The 18,509-nt window shown below is 42.9% G+C and overlaps 1 protein-coding gene across 1 annotated transcript in view; it reads right to left on the reverse strand.

Moving 5' to 3' along the window:
- Window positions 1-18,509, reverse strand: part of ABCA13 (ATP binding cassette subfamily A member 13) — a 594,731-nt gene that overhangs the window by 450,423 nt on the left and 125,799 nt on the right. Inside the window, 4 exon segments of the mRNA XM_007524553.2 lie at window positions 4,709-4,830; window positions 6,088-6,167; window positions 8,063-8,226; window positions 16,103-16,221. Coding sequence (XP_007524615.1) covers window positions 4,709-4,830; window positions 6,088-6,167; window positions 8,063-8,226; window positions 16,103-16,221 — 485 coding nt within the window.

Here is an 18,509-nt window from a genome sequence, read left to right on the forward strand (position 1 = left end):
TTTTTCTGCCTCCAGGGTTATCACTGGGGCTTGATACTGACACTATAAATCCACTGCTCCTGGCAGCCATTTTTTTCCATTTTGTAGGACAGGACAGAGACAAATTGAGAGAGGAGGGGGACCTGCAGACCTGCTTCACCATTTATGAAGCATCTCCCCTCTTGGTGGGGAGCCAGGGACTCAAATCCAGATCCTCAAACAGGCACAGGTCCTTGCACTTAGTACTATGTGCACTTCACTGGGTGCAACACTGGGCCCCTCCCCAACTGCATTTTTCTTCAGCTAAGAAGTTAACCCTCTCTTCTCTCTTGAAAAGTTAGCCCTTAGCTTCTCTGCTTCACTGACTTGCCCATGGGTACTACCCAAGTTCAGGCTCCAGCATGACATGTGGAAGCATATGGCATTTTTCTCCCTATCTTCCTCTTCCCCCACCATCCTCCACTCAGCAGTGACATAGCATATTTATGAGGTCCCAACTTAGCAAATAAATTATTTGTGTTGGAAAAATGTCTACATCTCCCTTCACTTCATTGAGCATTTGATGAGCATTCACAACATTCACTGAGACACCTCCGCAGGCATAGTTCTTGAACTTGAAGGACAATAAATTAATCAAGAGAAGACCTAATATCTTAGATCATGGTGTCTAGTGACACAGGAGGAGGAGGCTGGTTAATATGATGTCCTCCAACTAAAAAGACATCAACTTCAGCCTGGTGGTGCTACCTAGGCATTGTTCCTTCACAGTAAGTCGTGTCACATGAATAAGGGTCTCCTGGGGAGAGGAAGACAAAAGCAGAATGAGTTCTTTTCATCAGTGAGACAAATCTAATGCTGCAATACCTGCTAATGCCAGAAACTACTATATAGAGGACAAACCAGGTGCTCAGCAAAGAGGATGTTTAACAGTGGCTGAATTCCTATAAAGAAACTTTTTTTTTTCTCTCAGTCAGTCATTAATGATATCCACAGAACTGGCTTCAAGTAAGATAGGGAAACTTGGTCTTTTTTCCCCCTTTATTTACCAAATGCCTTCATTTCCAACCAAAAGGAAATAAGAACAAGCTTCAGATTATCTTCCCTTGAAGGGGCTTCTAGAAAGATGTCAGCACTCTCTGGATGTCCCTTCCTGTCTTCTTCCATTAGAATTTTGAGAGTAGGTGCCGATCTACCCAAAGTTGTGGAAACCATCCATTTTTATATTAAGGTCATCTGAATATGGTCAGTGGCTTAGAGTTGAACATAAAGGGACAGTTCACACAGTAGTCAGACTCTTGGGTGGCTTTCTCTTTTTGTTAGAGTCCTGACTCTTTGGCCACATTGTTAACTTTTACTTGGATAAAACTGTGACCCAGCACAAAGCAGTGGTGAGTGACATGAACTGAAGCATAAAGCCAGGGGAATTTTACAAGACAATGCAGGAGCTGAGTCCAGGAGGGGGAGAATCAAGCGACTCCAGGGTCTGTGACTGGGATAGTTGGGAGACGCTACTAATAACAAAGAAGCAGAGCAATATGCCATGGATGTCTGCAGCAGGTTCCATGGAGTCAGAGCAGAAGGTTGGAGAGGAAATTGCCCTGTATCTACTTACCCATCTGCATTCTCCTCCTTTCCCTTCCTTTCTGACTCTGACCCTTTGACTAGTGCCCCTAACTCTATACTATTTCAGGTAGCCCTGTATTAGCCAATTATGTTTCATAATTCCCACCTGACTTCCAATGTCACTCCCTCCCCAGAACCACCCATCTCCACAGCAAATGGTCACCCCATATACATGCACAATGTGTGTTTATCCAGTGTTCCCACCCCATAGGGTCCTTGCAGTTTTCCCAAAGAAAAGTTTTCCACTGACTCTGAAAAGCATTCCCTGTGGACCACCAATAGTGACAGGAAGAATGATATGAGAAATTTTCAAAAATGATCACAGGGAAGCTAGATGCACCCAGGAAGAAGGGTATAAAATAGTGATTACAGGGGCCGGGTGGTGGTGCACCTGGTTGGGCGCACAAGTTGCAATGTGCAAGGACCCAGGTCTGAGCCTCTGGTCCCCACCTACAAGGGGAAAGCTTTTTGAGTGGTGAAGCAGTGTTTCAGGTGTCTCTATGTATCTCTCCTTCTCTATCATCCCCTTTCCTCTTGATTTCTGGCTGTTTCTATCCAATAAATAAAATTAAATTAAAAAAAGAATACCAAATGATACCAGGCTGCTGTTAATACGACAATCTAGAATAACAATTCATTACCTAGAAGCTGCAGACATATGGGGATTGTGGTTATTTAGCTACAGAGATGATCACCCAGTTGAGCAACATGAATGCAAACATTTTATTACTCCTCCCAGTGATTAGCTTTTGAGGTGACCATAATGTGATTCTTGAAAGCACCGAAAGTCATCCAGCTGGCATTCATCATCTATCATGCAAGTCTTTGTAAAACACAGTCTTCCCATGAAAGAACATCAGTGACACCAAGTGGCTGCTGCCTTAACAGGATATGAGCATCAATGGTTAGCCCAACACCCAAAACAATACTGAGATTTTGAACTTGAAAGACATCTGAGTGAGGAAGACAACAAAGTGGTTCTGCAAAGAGATTCTCATGCCTGAGGCTCTGAGGTCTCAACTTCAATTTCTTGCATCACCATAAGCCAGAGCTGATACCATATTCCCAAACAATATTTCTAGCCCACTTGCATGACAGCTATGGAGCTCAGGCAAAAATTACTAAGGTCAGGCTGGGGGAGAGCATAATGTTTATGCAAAACAACTTTCATGTCTGAGGCCCCAAAGTTCCCAGATTCAGTCCCCAGCACCAACATAAGTCAGATGTAAAGGTAAAGGATTTTTAGCAGTGTTCTGGTCTTTGTATCACTTGCATTAAAATAAATAATGTATTTTAAGCCTTTTTTAAAAAATATGTATTTATTCCCTTTTGCTGCCCTTGTAGTTACTATTATTCTTGTTATAGATGTTATCATTGTTGGATAGGACAGAGAGAAATGGAGAGAGGAGGGGAAGATAGAGAGGGGTAGAGAAAGATAGACACCTGCAGACCTAATCCACCGCCTGTGAAGTGACTCCCCTGCAGGTGGGGAGCCAAGGGCTCCAACCGGGATCCTTACGTCAATCTTTGCACTTCACACCACTTGTGCTTAATACGCTGTACTACCGCCCAACTCCCTAATAAAGCATTTTTAAAATTTAAAAATTACTAAAGTCGAGAGACGGGAAGTAGTGCAGTGGGTTAAGCGCACATGGCACAAAGCACAAGGATCTGTGTAAGGATCCTGGTTCAAGACCCCAGCTCCCCACCTGCAGGGGAGTCGCATCACAGGCGGTGAAGCAGGTCTGCAGGTGTCTATCTTTCTCTATCCCTCTCTATCTTCCCCTCCTCTTTCCATTTCTCCCTGTCCTATCCAGCAACGACAGCATCAATAACAACAACAATAATAATCACAACAAATAAACAAGGGCAACAAAAGGGAATGAATAAATAAATATTTAAAAATATTTTTAAAATTACTAAAGTCGGGGCCGGGTGGTGGCGCACCTGGTTGAGCACATGTATTACAATGCTCAAGGACCTGGGTTTGAGCCCCCGTCCCTACCTGCAGGGGGAAAGCTTCACAAGTGGTGAAGCAGTGCTGCAGGTGTCTCTCTGTCTCTCACCCTCTCTATCCCTCCCTTCCCTCTCAATTTCTGACTGTCTCTATCCAATCAATAAATAAAGATAATAAAAAAAAATTATTAAAGTCATGGGTCCTCATGACATACCTAAAATAGATTATCTAGCTTCTTTCCACCATACGATCCTTAATTGCATCTGCTCTACTCCTAATTTTTGGTTCCTGTTCATTAAAGTTTGTCGTGATTTATATCTTACCAACTTTTAGCCAAGTTGCAGATACTACTATGATTCCGTACTGACTTTCCTGAGCAGAGGGAAGTGTCCTGAAACCTCACCTATACAGAGCCCCACCCCACTAGGGAAAGACCTGTCAATGCCCATGTCCAGCTGAGAACCAATTACAGAAGCCAGAACTCACACGTTCTTTGCCCCAAAAGAATTTTGGTCCATACTCCCAGAGGGGAAGAAATGTTAGGGGAAGATGACCAGAGGGCTCTGGACTCCAATTTCATAGAACCCAGGGAGAGAAGAACAAAAAGGAAGGATATTCAGAAGTAATAGGTGTAGGTGTGACTTAGAAAGGAAGAGAAGGCAGGACCATAGACTGACTATATTTATAACCTTGGGAGAACTACTGCAGTTTACAAAGGAAGGAATGGGGTTACAGAACTCTGGTGGTGGGAACAGTATGGAATTATACCCGTTATCTCATAATTCTGTAAGTCAATATCAAATCACTAATAAAAAACCAAAAATTCTGTATATTCTTAAGGTTTCTGCAAACCTTAACCAGAGGGTGACATGTACCTGTTTTTTGGAATCACCAATTCTCAGTATCTGGGAAGAAATAGCACCAATTTTGTCCTTCCTAACCCCAATGAGGATAATTAAAGACTGCAACGTCATGGCAGTGAGCAATATCACCTATGTTTCCTTGCACTTCCTCTCATTTTCTCTTTCATTCCAGTCATGTGTCCTGCCCAGCAGTCCATACCCCCAGCTACCATAGTGGGAAGCAGAGGACAAGGGTGACAAAGCTAGAAGTCCTGCACTAGCTGACAGTGGAGAAGCATTACCCTACCTTTGAATGTGAAACATTGGCTTCCAAAATACTATTGATGGTTTCCTTGGAGATATGGGTGGAAGAGTGAAGCTCTTCTGTTAATTTGGAGACGTTCTTCATCAAATCCTTCACTTTTACATCTGAAAAGTAATCACAGGGAAGAATATCTTATAACAAAGGACTGAGCCATAGTTGATGGGGGAGGGTAATATAAAGCCTAGGAATGTTTCCTTGACCATTCAGTTTATAACTTGAAATAAAGTCACATATTTTTCTTTCTTTTTTTTTTCCTTGCCTCCAGTTGCTGGGGCTCAGTATCAGCATTATGAATCCACCACTTCTGGTGACTTTTTTTTTAATTTATTCATTCTATGGGACATTGAGAAATTGAGAGGGGAGGGTAGATAGAGAAAGGGAGAGAGATAAACACCTGCAGACCTGCTTCACCACTTGTGAAGTGGGTGGAGAGCTGGGGGCTTGAACCAGGATCCTTGCACAGGTCCTTGCTTAACCTGGTGTGCCACAGCCTGACCCCCTAGTCATGTATTTTTCTACTTAAAATCAAATAAAACTCCAATTTTAGGGTACTCCTTGCTCACTTGTTGATCCCTCCAAGACTTCCATCTTAAGTATTCTCCAAAAATAGAAGGCATTTCTGTGGAAATGCTGACCAGTGACTACAGAAAACATTTAACTACTTCTCTCTCTCTCTCTCTTTAATGAGGGAGATCATTCATGGACTTGTCAAAATTCTTCTGACTTACTACATGGATGCTTTTAGGAGCTTTATAAATATATATATTAAACAAATGGAGAAACAGAGACTCATATATTCCAAGTGGCTAGGCAAATAGGCATGAAACACAAATCATAGAAGCTTCTTCCTCCCTTTTGTTGATTTTGACACCTCAGGAATTTTTTTAAACTTTCCTTCTTAGTTCTAACTCATCAGACTAGCCAAGGGTGTGTGTGTGTGTGTGTGTGTGTGTGTGTGTGTGTCTGTCTGTCTGTCTGTCTGTCTGTCTGTCTACCATCAGGGTTATCGCTGGGGCTTAGTGTCTGCATGATAAATCCATCATTTTCAGTGGTCATGTTTTCCTTTTTTTCCCTTTTTTTTATAGATAGGAAGAGAAATTGATAAAAAAGAGACTCTAGATGGAGAGATAAAAAGGAGAGAGAAAGAGAGATCCCTACAGCATTGCTTTACCTCTTGTGAAGTTTCCCCACTGCAGGAAGGGATCAAGGAACTTGAACCTGGGTCCTTGTGGCCAAGTTTCAAATAATTTATTATGTATAGCATAACTGTGCTTTCATGTGCTTTATTTGATGATATATTTTGATGTATGAAATTAAATTAAATTCCTAATCAAGCAAACTTCAAAGAGCCATGCACATACCTTCCGTTACTGTGAAATTGTTCAGAAAAGCCATCATGGGATTCCTAGACAACAAAGTCTTCCTGAGGCTCTGGGCCAACCTAAAATGGCAGAAAATTAAAGCAAAATTAGGCAAGATGGCATTTCAGAAACAATCTTAGAATGTATGATAGTGTCTTGGGTCCCAGGAGATAAGCTCGATAACAAATTCACATTTCCATAAAATTCCTCTGCTAACTAGACACACGACTCCTGACACTATCTGTATGTGAAGACCCATGAATATTATGACTCCAATATTTTCATCTCAGAGCCCTGCCAGGGCCCTGCCAGGCTAGATGAGTCAGGGTTGGGGGGGGGGGGAGATGCACAATAAATGACTTCTCATAAATGTGAAAAGAATGGATGGAATAGATCATGGAATGTGTGAGAAATTAGGACATCAAAAAGTCAGATTAACATCATTCTTTCTGTGCAGAGGCTTTTTGCAGAATACAAAGCATCTGATTTCCCCTTCTGGGGGTGGGGATTCTCATTTCCAGAGCACTGAATGAAATTAATCCAAGAGAAGGTAATTTGAAAACCACCATTCTTGCAGAATACATCAGCTACCATATTGTAACTTCACATCTTGACAATTTCATCTACTGTCTTGAACACTAACTAAAAAATCTAGCTTTTGAGCTAATATAAAAATGAATAATAAAAAGTGTAATCATGGAAATCGTTGATGTTGTTTAGAAAATAAACACATTAATACGTGTATTAATAGCACATGGCAATGTGCTGAGTGGTGGCACAGCAGGTAGAGTGTATTCATTACTATGCACAAGGACCCAGGTTCAAGTCCCTGGTCCCTAACCACAGGTGGGGAAGAAACTTCATGAGCAATGAATCAGGCCTGCAGGTGTCTTTTTCTCTCCCTCTCTAGCTCCCTCTCCCCTCTCAATTCCTCTCACTCTCTATCCAATAAATAATAAATAAGATATTTATAAATAAGGGGGCCAGATGATTAAGTGCACACATTACAATGCACAAGGACCCAGGTTCAAACCCCAGAACCCACCTGCAGGCAGGAAGCTTCATGAGTAGTGAAGCAGGGATGCAGGTGTCTCTCTGTCTCTCTCCTTCTCTATCTTTCCCTTCCCTCTCAATTCCTCTCTGTCTCTATCTAATAAATAATATATACATTTAAATAGTATGTAGCATGCATGATGTCTGAAATTCCTAATTAACCTTCCTGCACTGCTATTGGGACTGTAAGTTGATCCTACCCCTGTAGAGAGAAGTTTGAAGAACTCTCAGAAGGCTAGAAATGGACCTACCCTATGACCCTGTAATTTCTCTCTGGTGGATATATCCTAAGGAACCAAACACACCCATCCAAAAAGATCTGTGTATACCTATCTTAATAGCAGCATAATGTAATAGCCAAAACCTTGAAGCAACCCAGGTGTCCAACAACAGATGAGTGGCTGAATAAGTTGTGGTCTATATATACAATGGAATATTACTCAGCTATTAAAAATGATGAAGCCTCAAACAAAAAAGCAAACAAAAAAGAATGATGAGGTCACCTTTTTCACCTCATCTTGGATGGAGCATGAAGGAATCATATTAAGTGAGATAGGCTAGAAAGAGAAGAATGAATATGGGATGATCTCACTCTTAGACAGAAGTTGGAAATAAAAACAGAACAGAAAGCACAAAGCAGAACTTGGACTGGAATTGATGTATTCCACCAAAGTAAAGGATGCTGGGGTTGGGGGGAGTGTTCAGGTCCTGGAACATGATGGCAGAGGAGGACCTGGGAGTGGGGTTAGAGTGTTATGTGGAAAACTGAAAAATGTTACACAAGTACCAACTACTGTATTTTACTGTGAACTATAAATCATTAATCCCCCAATAAAGAAAATAAATCCTAATTAAAAATAGTTGGTATCAGTTAGGCAGAGTGAAGTATGGGAAAAGGCATGAGGGCTGAGCTGTTGCTTACATGTGCAAAGGCAGCTGAGTCATGTCTATCGAGGGCTGGCATTCACAGTCCTTGTTGGTGGCATTTTCCAACTTGCTTTTGAAGCTGTCCAAGGTGCTAGAAAGATTCCTGCTAAGACCTACACAGTTCAGCTGCTGGGGTGAAAACCATATCTTTTCCATTTCCTAGAAAACATAGTGATACCATTAGAAAAATGGAATTTGTATGAGATTATATCTGAGTTTCTAGATAAATGTGTTTCCTTCACTGAATATTACATGAATTGTGGATTTTTATCTTGTTCTTATCTGGGGAAAATGTGGCATTGAAGACTGAGAGGACAGAATTGGATGGTTCCTTTCACTGCAGAGGAGTGGAAGGAGCCCTGGTCTGGAAAACAGAAGAGCCCAGATTTCATTTCCAGTCTGGCAAAAATGGCATGTTTTCCAAAGTATGAACAATCACTGCCTGACAGATGCCCTGCCCTTGACCTTTTGAAACCTGTTCCTGGTTTATAATCTGAGGCTTTTCAAAATCCCCAATTGCAGAATCAGAAAGTGAAAAGAAATTGCATGTCTGGGGGCTGAGTGTTGTTATACCTCATAGAGAACACCTGTTACAGTGCACAAGGAGCAGGGTTCAAGTTCTTGGTCCCTACCTGCATCAGGGAGAAGATTCACAAGTGGTGAAGCAGTGCTATAAGTGTCTCTATCTTCCCCTCCCTTCTCAATTTCTGTCTGTCTCTATCCAAAATAAGCAGGGAACAGGGTGGTGGTACACCTGGCTGAGTGCACAATGATCTGTGTTCAAGCCCTTACTCCCAACCTTCAGGGAGAAAGCTTTAAGAGTGATGAAGTAGGTCTGCAGGTGTCTCTTTCTCTCTCTCTCTCTCTCTCTCTCTCTCTCTGTCTCCACCCCCCATTTCTCTCTGTCCAATGTAAAAGAAAGATAGAAAGAAATGAAGGAAGGAAGGAAGGAAGGAAGGAAGGAAGGAAGGAAGGAAGGTAGAAGGAAAGAAAGAAGGGATTGGATAGAGAGAGAGAGGTCAGCAGAGGGTGGACTCTTCATGCAGGCACAGAGACCCCAGCAATAGCCCTGGTAACAAAGTGAAGAATGAAAAGAGGAAGAAGAGGAAGTGGAGGATGGGGAAAGGGAGGGAGGAGAAGGAGAAGGAAAAAAGAGGGGAGGAGGGGAAGAAGAAAAGGAAGGAGGAGGAAAGGAAGAAGGAGAATAGACAAAATAAACAAGTAAGTAAATAATATTTTTAGAGAATGTATGAATGTCCACATACAAAGTGAATAAATACTTGGTCCACCCTGCCTTGGTAGTCTGTGTTACAGCCTGGAAGCTTCTTGTCCACCCTGTTCACAGGGAGGAATTGTGTGGAGAAAGGAGAAATCTCTAGAAGGGAGAGCATTTGTGGGCAATGGCAAGATCAAAGACCACCATCTCCCCCCTAATTAACTTGGTAATGTGAGCACTTAACTAGGTGTGTCACCACCTGCCCTCCACACACAAATTAATTTGCAAGGGAAAGCCTGAACAGCACTCCTACAGAACCACTCATTCATTCAAGGATTCTTCAAGTATTTATTGAGTGGCCACCAAGAGCCAAGCACAGACTACACACTGATTCTGGATTCATGAACATAACAGACAACAACAAAAGAATTTAAAAATCCCCACACTAAAGGGAAACTAAAAGCAGGACCGGATCAAATTGTAAGTAGGGCACCAAAGTAAAAACCCAGTGGTGAGGGGTAGACATGCAGCTTCCTGGGCCAGTGGGGGGTGGGAGTGGGTGGGAGGGATGGGTCACAGTCTTTTGGTGGTGGGAATGGTGTTTATGTACACTCCTAGCAAAATGTAGACATATAAATCAGTAGTTAATTAATATGAGAGGGGGAAATTCAGTTGTATGTCTCAAAGTTTCTCAAAACACAAACTGAATCTTTTTAATATATAGGCTGTGTATTTGATATGCGGACTCTCTCAAAAGCCTAGACCAAGTAGATTAGAAGCATCCAATAGCACAGCTATATACAAGATACTGGATAATGTACAGCAAACCATAACAAAAGGACTTTTCAAAGTTAACCCAATTAACAAATAATGTGATGATAACATTAACTATCGATTGTCTTTTTGAACCCTAAGACAGCAGGAACCTCACATCTCCACTATAGAGCCCCTACTTCCCCCAGTCCTGGAACCCTTGGATAGGGCCCACTTTCCCGTATGCGTCTCCCAATCCAAACCAAATAATATTGCATCCGCCGATCACAACCTAACCAACACAACGATTGCCACCTCAACATGCTTCACCTCAGACTGTGTCCAGAGACTTCACGTGTGGAATGACAACCCTTCAACTTCATTACTCGGGTGAGACCTTTCCTTTTATAGTACACTCTAATTTCATCTCAGGTAGTTCACTTTCTAACAAAGTCCCATAACCTAGATATACACCAGTTTCTGTGAGAGAGAGCTTATGTTCACAAGTATCCATTAACTACTGCAAAATATATACCTGAAAGCAGAAGTACACTAGAGTTTGCAGTGAGTACCTCCCTAACACTTCCTCTCCACTATTCCAAGCTTGGGATCCATGATTGCTCAACAAATTGTTTGGCTTCATATGTTAACTCTCTTTTCAATCACCAGGTTCCAGATGCCACCAGGATGCTGGTCAGGCTTCCCTGGATTGAAGACCCCACCAATGTGTCCTGGAGCTCAGATTCCCCAGAGACACACCTTACTAGGGAAAGAGAGAGGCAGACTGGGAGTATGGACCGACCAGTCAACACCCACATTCAGCTGGGAAGCAATTACAGAAGCCAGACCTTCTACCTTCTGCAACCCTCAACGACCCTGGGTCCATGCTCCCAGAGGGCTAGAGAATGGGAAAGCTATCATGGGAGGGGGTGGGTTATGGAGATTGGGTGGTGGGAATTGTGTGGAGTTGTACCCCTCCTACCTTATGTTTTTGTTCATTAATCCTTTCTTAAATAAAAATTTTTAAAAAAATCCCCACACTCCCAATGTCCATGTCCAGCAGAGGAGCAATTACAGAAGCCAGAACTCCCACCTTCTGCACCCCCAAAAAATTTAGTCCATACTCCCAGGGGGGGAGAAGTGTTAGGGAACGATGACCAGAGGGCTCTGAACTCCAACTCCATCAGGACCCTGAGAGAGAAGAAGAAAAAAGGAAGAACATTCAGAGGGAGTAATGGGTGTTAATGTGACTTAGAAAGGAAGAGAAGGCAGAACCATACAGAGAGGGGCCAAGCAGTAGTGCAGTGGGTTAAGTGCACATGGCATTTCAAAGCACAAGGACCGATGTAAAGAAGCCAGTTGTATCCCCCAGCTCCCCACCTGCAGGGAGTCACTTCAGGAGTGGTGAAGGTCCGCAGGTGACTATCTTTCTCTCCTCCTCTCTGCCTTCCCCTTCTCTCTCCATTTCTCTCTTTCCTATCCAGCAACGACAGCAATAACAATTATAACAACAACAACAATAATCAACAAGGGCAATAAAAGGGAAAAAATAGCCTCCAGGAGCAGTGGATTCATACTGCAGGTACTGAGCCCCAGTGATAACCCTGGAGACAAAAAATAATAATAGTAATAATGGAGAGAGAGAGAGAGCAAGATAGAGAGAGACAGAACTACTAGCCAACCAACATCTGTGATCTTGGGAGAACCACTGCAGTTTCCAGTGTAGAGAATGGGGACATAAAACTCTGGTTTTGGGAATGATGTGGAATTATACCCCTTATCTCATAATTATCTTATAATTTTGCAAATCAATATTAAATCACTAGATATGGATATAGAGTATATAGATATATTACCACACTCAAGAGACTCAGTCCAGTGCAGGAACTCAGTCCACTGAAGACAACTGAGTAAGCAGTCAGCACATCAAAGGGGTGATGAAAAACTTGTCAGAAGAGAGGCACAGTGCTGGAGGTTTGAGGGAAAGGCTGATGACTAGATTGAGACTTCTCAGGAAAGCTGACTCTGCTTCTCTTCCCCCAACTCTGTTTTCAAATCCTTAGCAAGGAGCATTTCTGAAGCATCATCAGCTCATGGTGCTCTTTGCTGAGCACTGACTAGAAGATCCCAATAAGGAAGGGAGCAGCAAGGGCCACCCTCTGGGTGGCTGTCAGCTCCCCCACGTCTCTCCCACAGGGATTCATGCATGCTCTCCTCCCAGCTCTATGTACACTGAACTCATCTCAGGGCCTTTGCACTTGCTGCTCCATTTTCTATTCTGGTGGGACTCCCCCACATATGGCTTCTTCCCTTTCCTTTCCAATGCTCCCCTGCCTACTGGGGTCTCAAATACATGTAACCCCTAGAAGACACAGACCCACCAGCTTGTCTTTCACTGAATGTACCTAAAGGAAGGCAGACCCCACTTGCTATTGAATATGACCCCAAGAAAGAGGCTGGGGGAGAGGATGACAAAACCAGGCGACAAACCAGGTGAAAAACCCAGGAAGCCCATCTGCAAGATGGGGAGTCTATCCAAGTCCTCAGTCTCATGAGGTATTTCCAACAACACACAGAGACCCCTTGACTTTCACTCTCTGAGCTAATTGCCTAGATTAGAGCTCTTGAAACTCTCCCAGATTGTCCAATCAAACATTTCACAGGAGCTCTATTTCTCTTCCTCTCCTGAAGGCCTAGTTTTGGTGTTTGGGTGCACAAATAAACCCCCAGAACAACAGGTGCAACTTACTTTAGAGAGTAAATATAAGCATAACCCATCACATGGAGGCCATGCCTGAGCAACGTACATCCATAGAAAGAGCTTCTAGCTCAAAATCTGTAACTACTGATACGTGCTGACTCCATTTTACTCTTTCCTCCTAGCCACATAGGCCTGTTCTTATCCAGGAACCAGTAAATTATTGTACTCACTTCCACTTAAATGTGACAGCTCCTCCCCTCATCAAGATACATTAGAAAACTGGAATTGGCGTATTGCACCACAGTAAAAGACTTTGGGGTGGGTGGGTAGGGGGGAGAATACAGGTCCAAGAAGGATGACAGAGGACCTAGTGGGGGTTGTACTGTTATATGGAAAACTGAGAAATGTTATGCATGTACAAACTATTGTATTTGCTGTCAAATGTAAAAATGTTAATTCCTCAATAAAGAAATTTAAAAAAAGATACATTAGAGTCTGTGTAGAGAAGAGGAGGGTCAAGGACAGAAGAACAGGCTGTACTTTGAAGACAGGGCTGAGGCTACCCCATGGCAAAGCAGCACATACAAGACTCTTTCTCTGGCCACAGTAGGTGTGTTCTTATCCAGGAATAAATTATTTTACTCACCCCACTGTAGCAACACAGTGCTACTCACAAGTGGGTCCAAAGATCCAGATTTGGAAGCCGGACGGTGACACACCGGACTAAGCACTCACATTACAGAGCACAAAGGGAGCTGGGCAGTGGCACACCAGGTTAAGCATATGCAATACAGTGTGTAAGGACCCAGGTCCAAGCCCCTGGTCCCACCTACAGTGGGAAAGCTTCACAAGTGGTGAAGCAGGGCTACAAGTATCTCTCTTGTCTCTCTCCCTTTCTCCCTCCTCCTTCCCTCTCAATTTCTCTGTCTCTATCCAATAATTTCTGTATCTACTAAATAATAAATAAATAATTTTTAAATCCAGATTTGGGGAAACCAGAAGCCCCCAATTCAACCCTGAATTCCAGTCACATTCTCCAACACAGTTTATTCTCAAGTTTACTTCTCCCGGTTTCTTAATATAATTCCTGGTCGCCATTCAGCTCTTTATTACTAGTTTCTATTGTTGGAGCAATTAGTAGACAAGGACATCTGTCAGTGGAAACTCTCATGGGAGCCAGTTCCACGTTGCAATTGAGACAATTATTGGAAGGAATATTTATTGAGATATTGAGAAACGAAAATGTGTCCTGTTCCTTTTGCCTGCTACTATTGGGCTCAGAGCACCTCACTGCCCATAGCCTGAAGAGATTTCTATTTTTAAAGTCTCACATGTCTTCAAACCTTCACCTACAGACTCCACTTCAAAGCTCTGCATATGGAGATAAGAACCCTTCTATTTCCACTATCAGAGACAGACAGGAACATCTGTTCCTTATCAAAACTTACCTGTTACCAGGTGGAGTTATTCACAATCATATCAGAATTTCAACTAGGATGATAGTCTTTTAAGTCCACTGTTTTGAAAGCTGCTGCTGCCTGCCTGTTTCATTATTGCAAACTTCACTAGACACAATTGCTTTCTGTTCACATTTTATATCTGACAAAGGTAAAAACTACCTGACAGTAAAAATTTGATGGCTGGGTAAATCAGTGTCCACTTATCTCTACAGAATCCACAGGGTCCCCAGTCACACACTGACTCCTCGAAGACCCTATAAGGACCCACAATTCTTACTGCCTCCTCATATTCTCAAGTTATGGGAGTGTAACAAGATTCTCATCTCTCCTGGCATCATCTTCCTCTGTAGTAATCCAATATTCTCTGAGCATATGATCTGGTGGGGTGACAGTACCATAAAATATAAAATGTAGTAAGACTGAGCTTGGAGAAAAGCAGCACTTTATTCCATTTCTGAGAAATCATAGCCACTACCTTCCTTAGCTTCCACAACAGGTCAGGTCTGTCTGGAGTCCTGGTGGACCTGATCTCAAGACAAGGGAGTGTGTCCCAGATGGGAGGTTCATTCTCAGATCTCCACTTTAGCTGGACTGCAAAAGCTGAATAAGGGTAAGAGACTGGCATACTTTAATGATGATCCTTTAGTCAATATCAGGCCACCCCATCAGCTGGGGACCTAGTTGGGGAGTCCTGAGATTCCCAAACAGACATGGTGGTCAAATCCCTCTCTCTTTTGTTACCAGTCATCTCTATCACAAACAACAAAAATGACCCCTTTGTGGGCCCCCCATTGGACCCTGCTCTCAACTTGGATCAACAACAGTAGAGAATGTTCCATCATCCGAAGGGAGATGAACAACAACTCTATACTACACCTGAAGAGGATGGATTGATATTGGGGCTGCATGGAATGTTCCTACTCATGACCACAGAATGTGAGCTCAGATCTACAGGGATGCAGAAGTCACATAGGCTCCCAAGCTGAATATGGGCCCCAAACCAAATCAAATCAGTGGGGTTTACAGTCAACAGTATTTATACCTCTTTCCCATATTAGGGAGCTACTCTCTTCCCAGATCCAGCTTTCTGTTCCTTTTTCAGCCATGGCATCATCACCCCAGACAATAACTTGAATCCACCTGCATGTCAGATTTCAGGCTCAGGGGAAAAAGAAAATAAACTAGTATAGCCACAGGCCCTTTAGAATATAAATAAAATATGCCTACTAAGTATCTACAAAATGGAGGACCCCCCAACTCTTTGTCTGCACTATTCCAGCCTTTAGGTTCATGATTGTTCAACAATTTGTTTGGCTTTGTATGTTAACTCTCTTTTCAACCACCAGGTTCCAGATGCTAGCATGATGCCGACCAGACATCCCTGGACAGACAACCCACCAGTGCATCCTGGAGCTCCGCTTCCCCAGAGCCCCACCCTACTAGGGAAAGAGAGAGGCAGGCTGGGAGTATGGATTGAACTGTCAATGCCAATGTTCATCAGGGAAGCAATTACAGAAGCCAGACCTTCCACCTTCTACATCCCACAATGACCTTGGGTCCATATTCCCAGAGGGTTAAAGAACAGGAAAGCTATCAGGGGAAGGGATGAGATATGGAGTTCTGGTAGTGGAAATTGTGTGGAGTTGTACCCCTCCTGTCCTATGTTTTTTTCAATGTTTCCTTTTTATAAATAAAATAAATAAAAATAAATTTTAATTTTTTAATTTAAATAATAATAATAATAATGGCTAGATGAGCCCAATTCCTACTCCAGTTATCTGGCTTCCAGCAGGACTTCGCTCTTGGTTTTATGGACCAAACCAGCTAGCATAGCCAAACGAGACTCCTTTGCAGAGGACAATTACAATGACCGTGAATTTCCCTAAATCATAAAAGATAGCTTACCTCGTAGTGGTCAGACACCAAAGTGACCCCTTGGAGAGCAGGCAAAATGAAGTGCCTTATCCCACCTTGCTGGCAACTCAGAGCAGCACACAGAACATCCTTGATCCAGTCAGGGTTTTCTGCCAAGGGAAAAACACAAAAACACCAGGATGAATTATTAAACAGCCCCTTTCCAAACTAGATTTTCTCAAAGGCTCACTTTTTAAAGATTAAAAGTTATACAAACTCATCAAGGACAAATTCAAGCAAGCTGTCCTGAGCCTCTGACCATTTTTCCAAGGGCCCACTTCATGCGGTTTCTACAGACCTACCTCCTTGCTGGGCTCTTCTCCCCCTACTGTTGCTATTCTTGACTTTTGGACATGTTGGATGCCCAGTTCTCCTTGAATCCATTGTTCTTTCTGGCTCCCTCCTCTTTGCTTTCTAGACTAGAGATTGCCTAGCATCCTGAATCCAAGCCCTAAGCAGCTCCCTGCCACCCTCAGGAACTCACTGTATCCATCTGAGAACCAGATGGCAATAATGGATGATTACTAAGATGCATCTGGCCCTCTGAGAAGACCAGGAGATGCACTTTGTCTCTATAAGCAAATACATATATATTAGAGTAAATCTTAACCATGGGGTTTTCATAGTAAATAAAGTTCCCAAATAACTTGGTTATAATAACAATTATCTATTGCCTTCTTAAACCTAAGACAGCAAGGAGCCTTCCTTATTCTCTATAAACCCAAATTTTTCCCAGTCCTGGAACCTATGGGGTTTTGCTCATTTTTCTCCATGCTTCTATTGATCCATACCATTTGATACTGTATCTGCTAATCTCAACCCAATCAACGCAACCAGTGCCACCTTGACATGTTTCACTTCAGACTGTGTCCAGAGATGCCAAGCATGGAATATCAAACATCCAGCTCTAATACTCAGGTGAGACCTTTCCTAGCTCGTAGGAACCCTTCGTTCCATTTCAGGTGGTACACTTCCTGTAGAACAGAAGCAACCAGTGGCACAGCTATATACAAGATGCTGAGTATTATACAGAAAACCCTAACAAAGGGACTTTTCAAAGTTAACCCAATTACCAAATAATGTGATGAGAACAATAACTATACATTGTCTTCTTGAAACCTAAGACAGTAGGAATCTCACATTTCCACTATAGAGGCTATATTTCCCCCAGTCCTGGAACCTCAGGGTGGGGCGCACTTTCCTGCATGCTTCTCTCAATTCATATCAAATAATACTGCATCCACTGATCGCAACCTAATAAATGCAGTGAGTGCCACCCCAGAATGCTTCACTTCAGACTGTGTCCAGAGACTTCAGGTGTGGAACAACAACCCTTCAGCTTCATCACTCGGGTGAGACCTTTCCTTTCATAGTATTCTTTAATTCCATTCCAGGTGGTCCACTCCCCAATAAAGTCCCCAAACCTAGATATAGACCAGGAACCCTGAAATAGAGCATATGTTCGCATGTGTCCATATACCAGGGAAAAATATATACCTGAAAGCAGAAGTACACAAGAGTCTGCAGAGAGTACCCCCCCCAACACTTCATCTGCACTATTCCAGCCTTTAGGTTCATGATTGTTCAACAATTTGTTTTCAGCTACCAGGTTCCAGATGCCAGCATGATGCCGACCAGATTTCCCTGGACTGACGACCCCACCAGTGTGTCCTGGAGCTCCACTTTCCCAGAGACCCACCCTACTAGGGAAAGAAAGAGGCAGACTGGGAGTATGGATCGACCAGTCAATGCCCATGTTCAGTGGGGAAGCAATTACAGAAGTCAGACCTTCCACCTTCTGCCACCCACAACGACCCTGGGTCCATACTCCCAGAGGGATAGAGAATGGGAAAGCTATCAGGGGAGGGGATGGGATATGGAGATCGGGTGGTGGGAATTGTGTGGAGTTGTGCACCTCCTATCCTATGGTTTTGTTAATGTCTCCTTTCTTAAATAAAAAAAATAATAAGTTATAGAACCCAAATATAGACCAGGGCCCAAGAGACAGGGCACAGGTACACATGTATCCATAAGTTGGGAGAAAATATATACCTTAAAGTAAAAGTGTGCAATAGTCTACAGTGACTCAATAAGTACAGCAAGCAAGTAGAAAGACCTAAAAAAAAAAAAAAAAAAAAAGACACCATAAAGGTACTCAATCTGTAATGAGTCCTAAATTTAAAAAAAAATTATATTTATTTATTTTCCCTTTTGTTGCCCTTGTTGTTTAACATTGTTGTGGTTATTGATGTCGTTGTTGTTGGATAGGACAGAGAGAAACGGAGAGAGGAGGGGAAGACAGAGAGGGAAAGAGAAAGTCACCTGCAGACCTGCTTAACCGCTTGCAAAGTGACTCCCCTGCAGGTGGGGAGCCAGGGGCTCCAACCAGGATCCTTAA

The sequence above is a fragment of the Erinaceus europaeus genome, chromosome 14 (genome assembly GCF_950295315.1).
Source record: "Erinaceus europaeus chromosome 14, mEriEur2.1, whole genome shotgun sequence".
NCBI lineage: Eukaryota > Metazoa > Chordata > Mammalia > Eulipotyphla > Erinaceidae > Erinaceus > Erinaceus europaeus.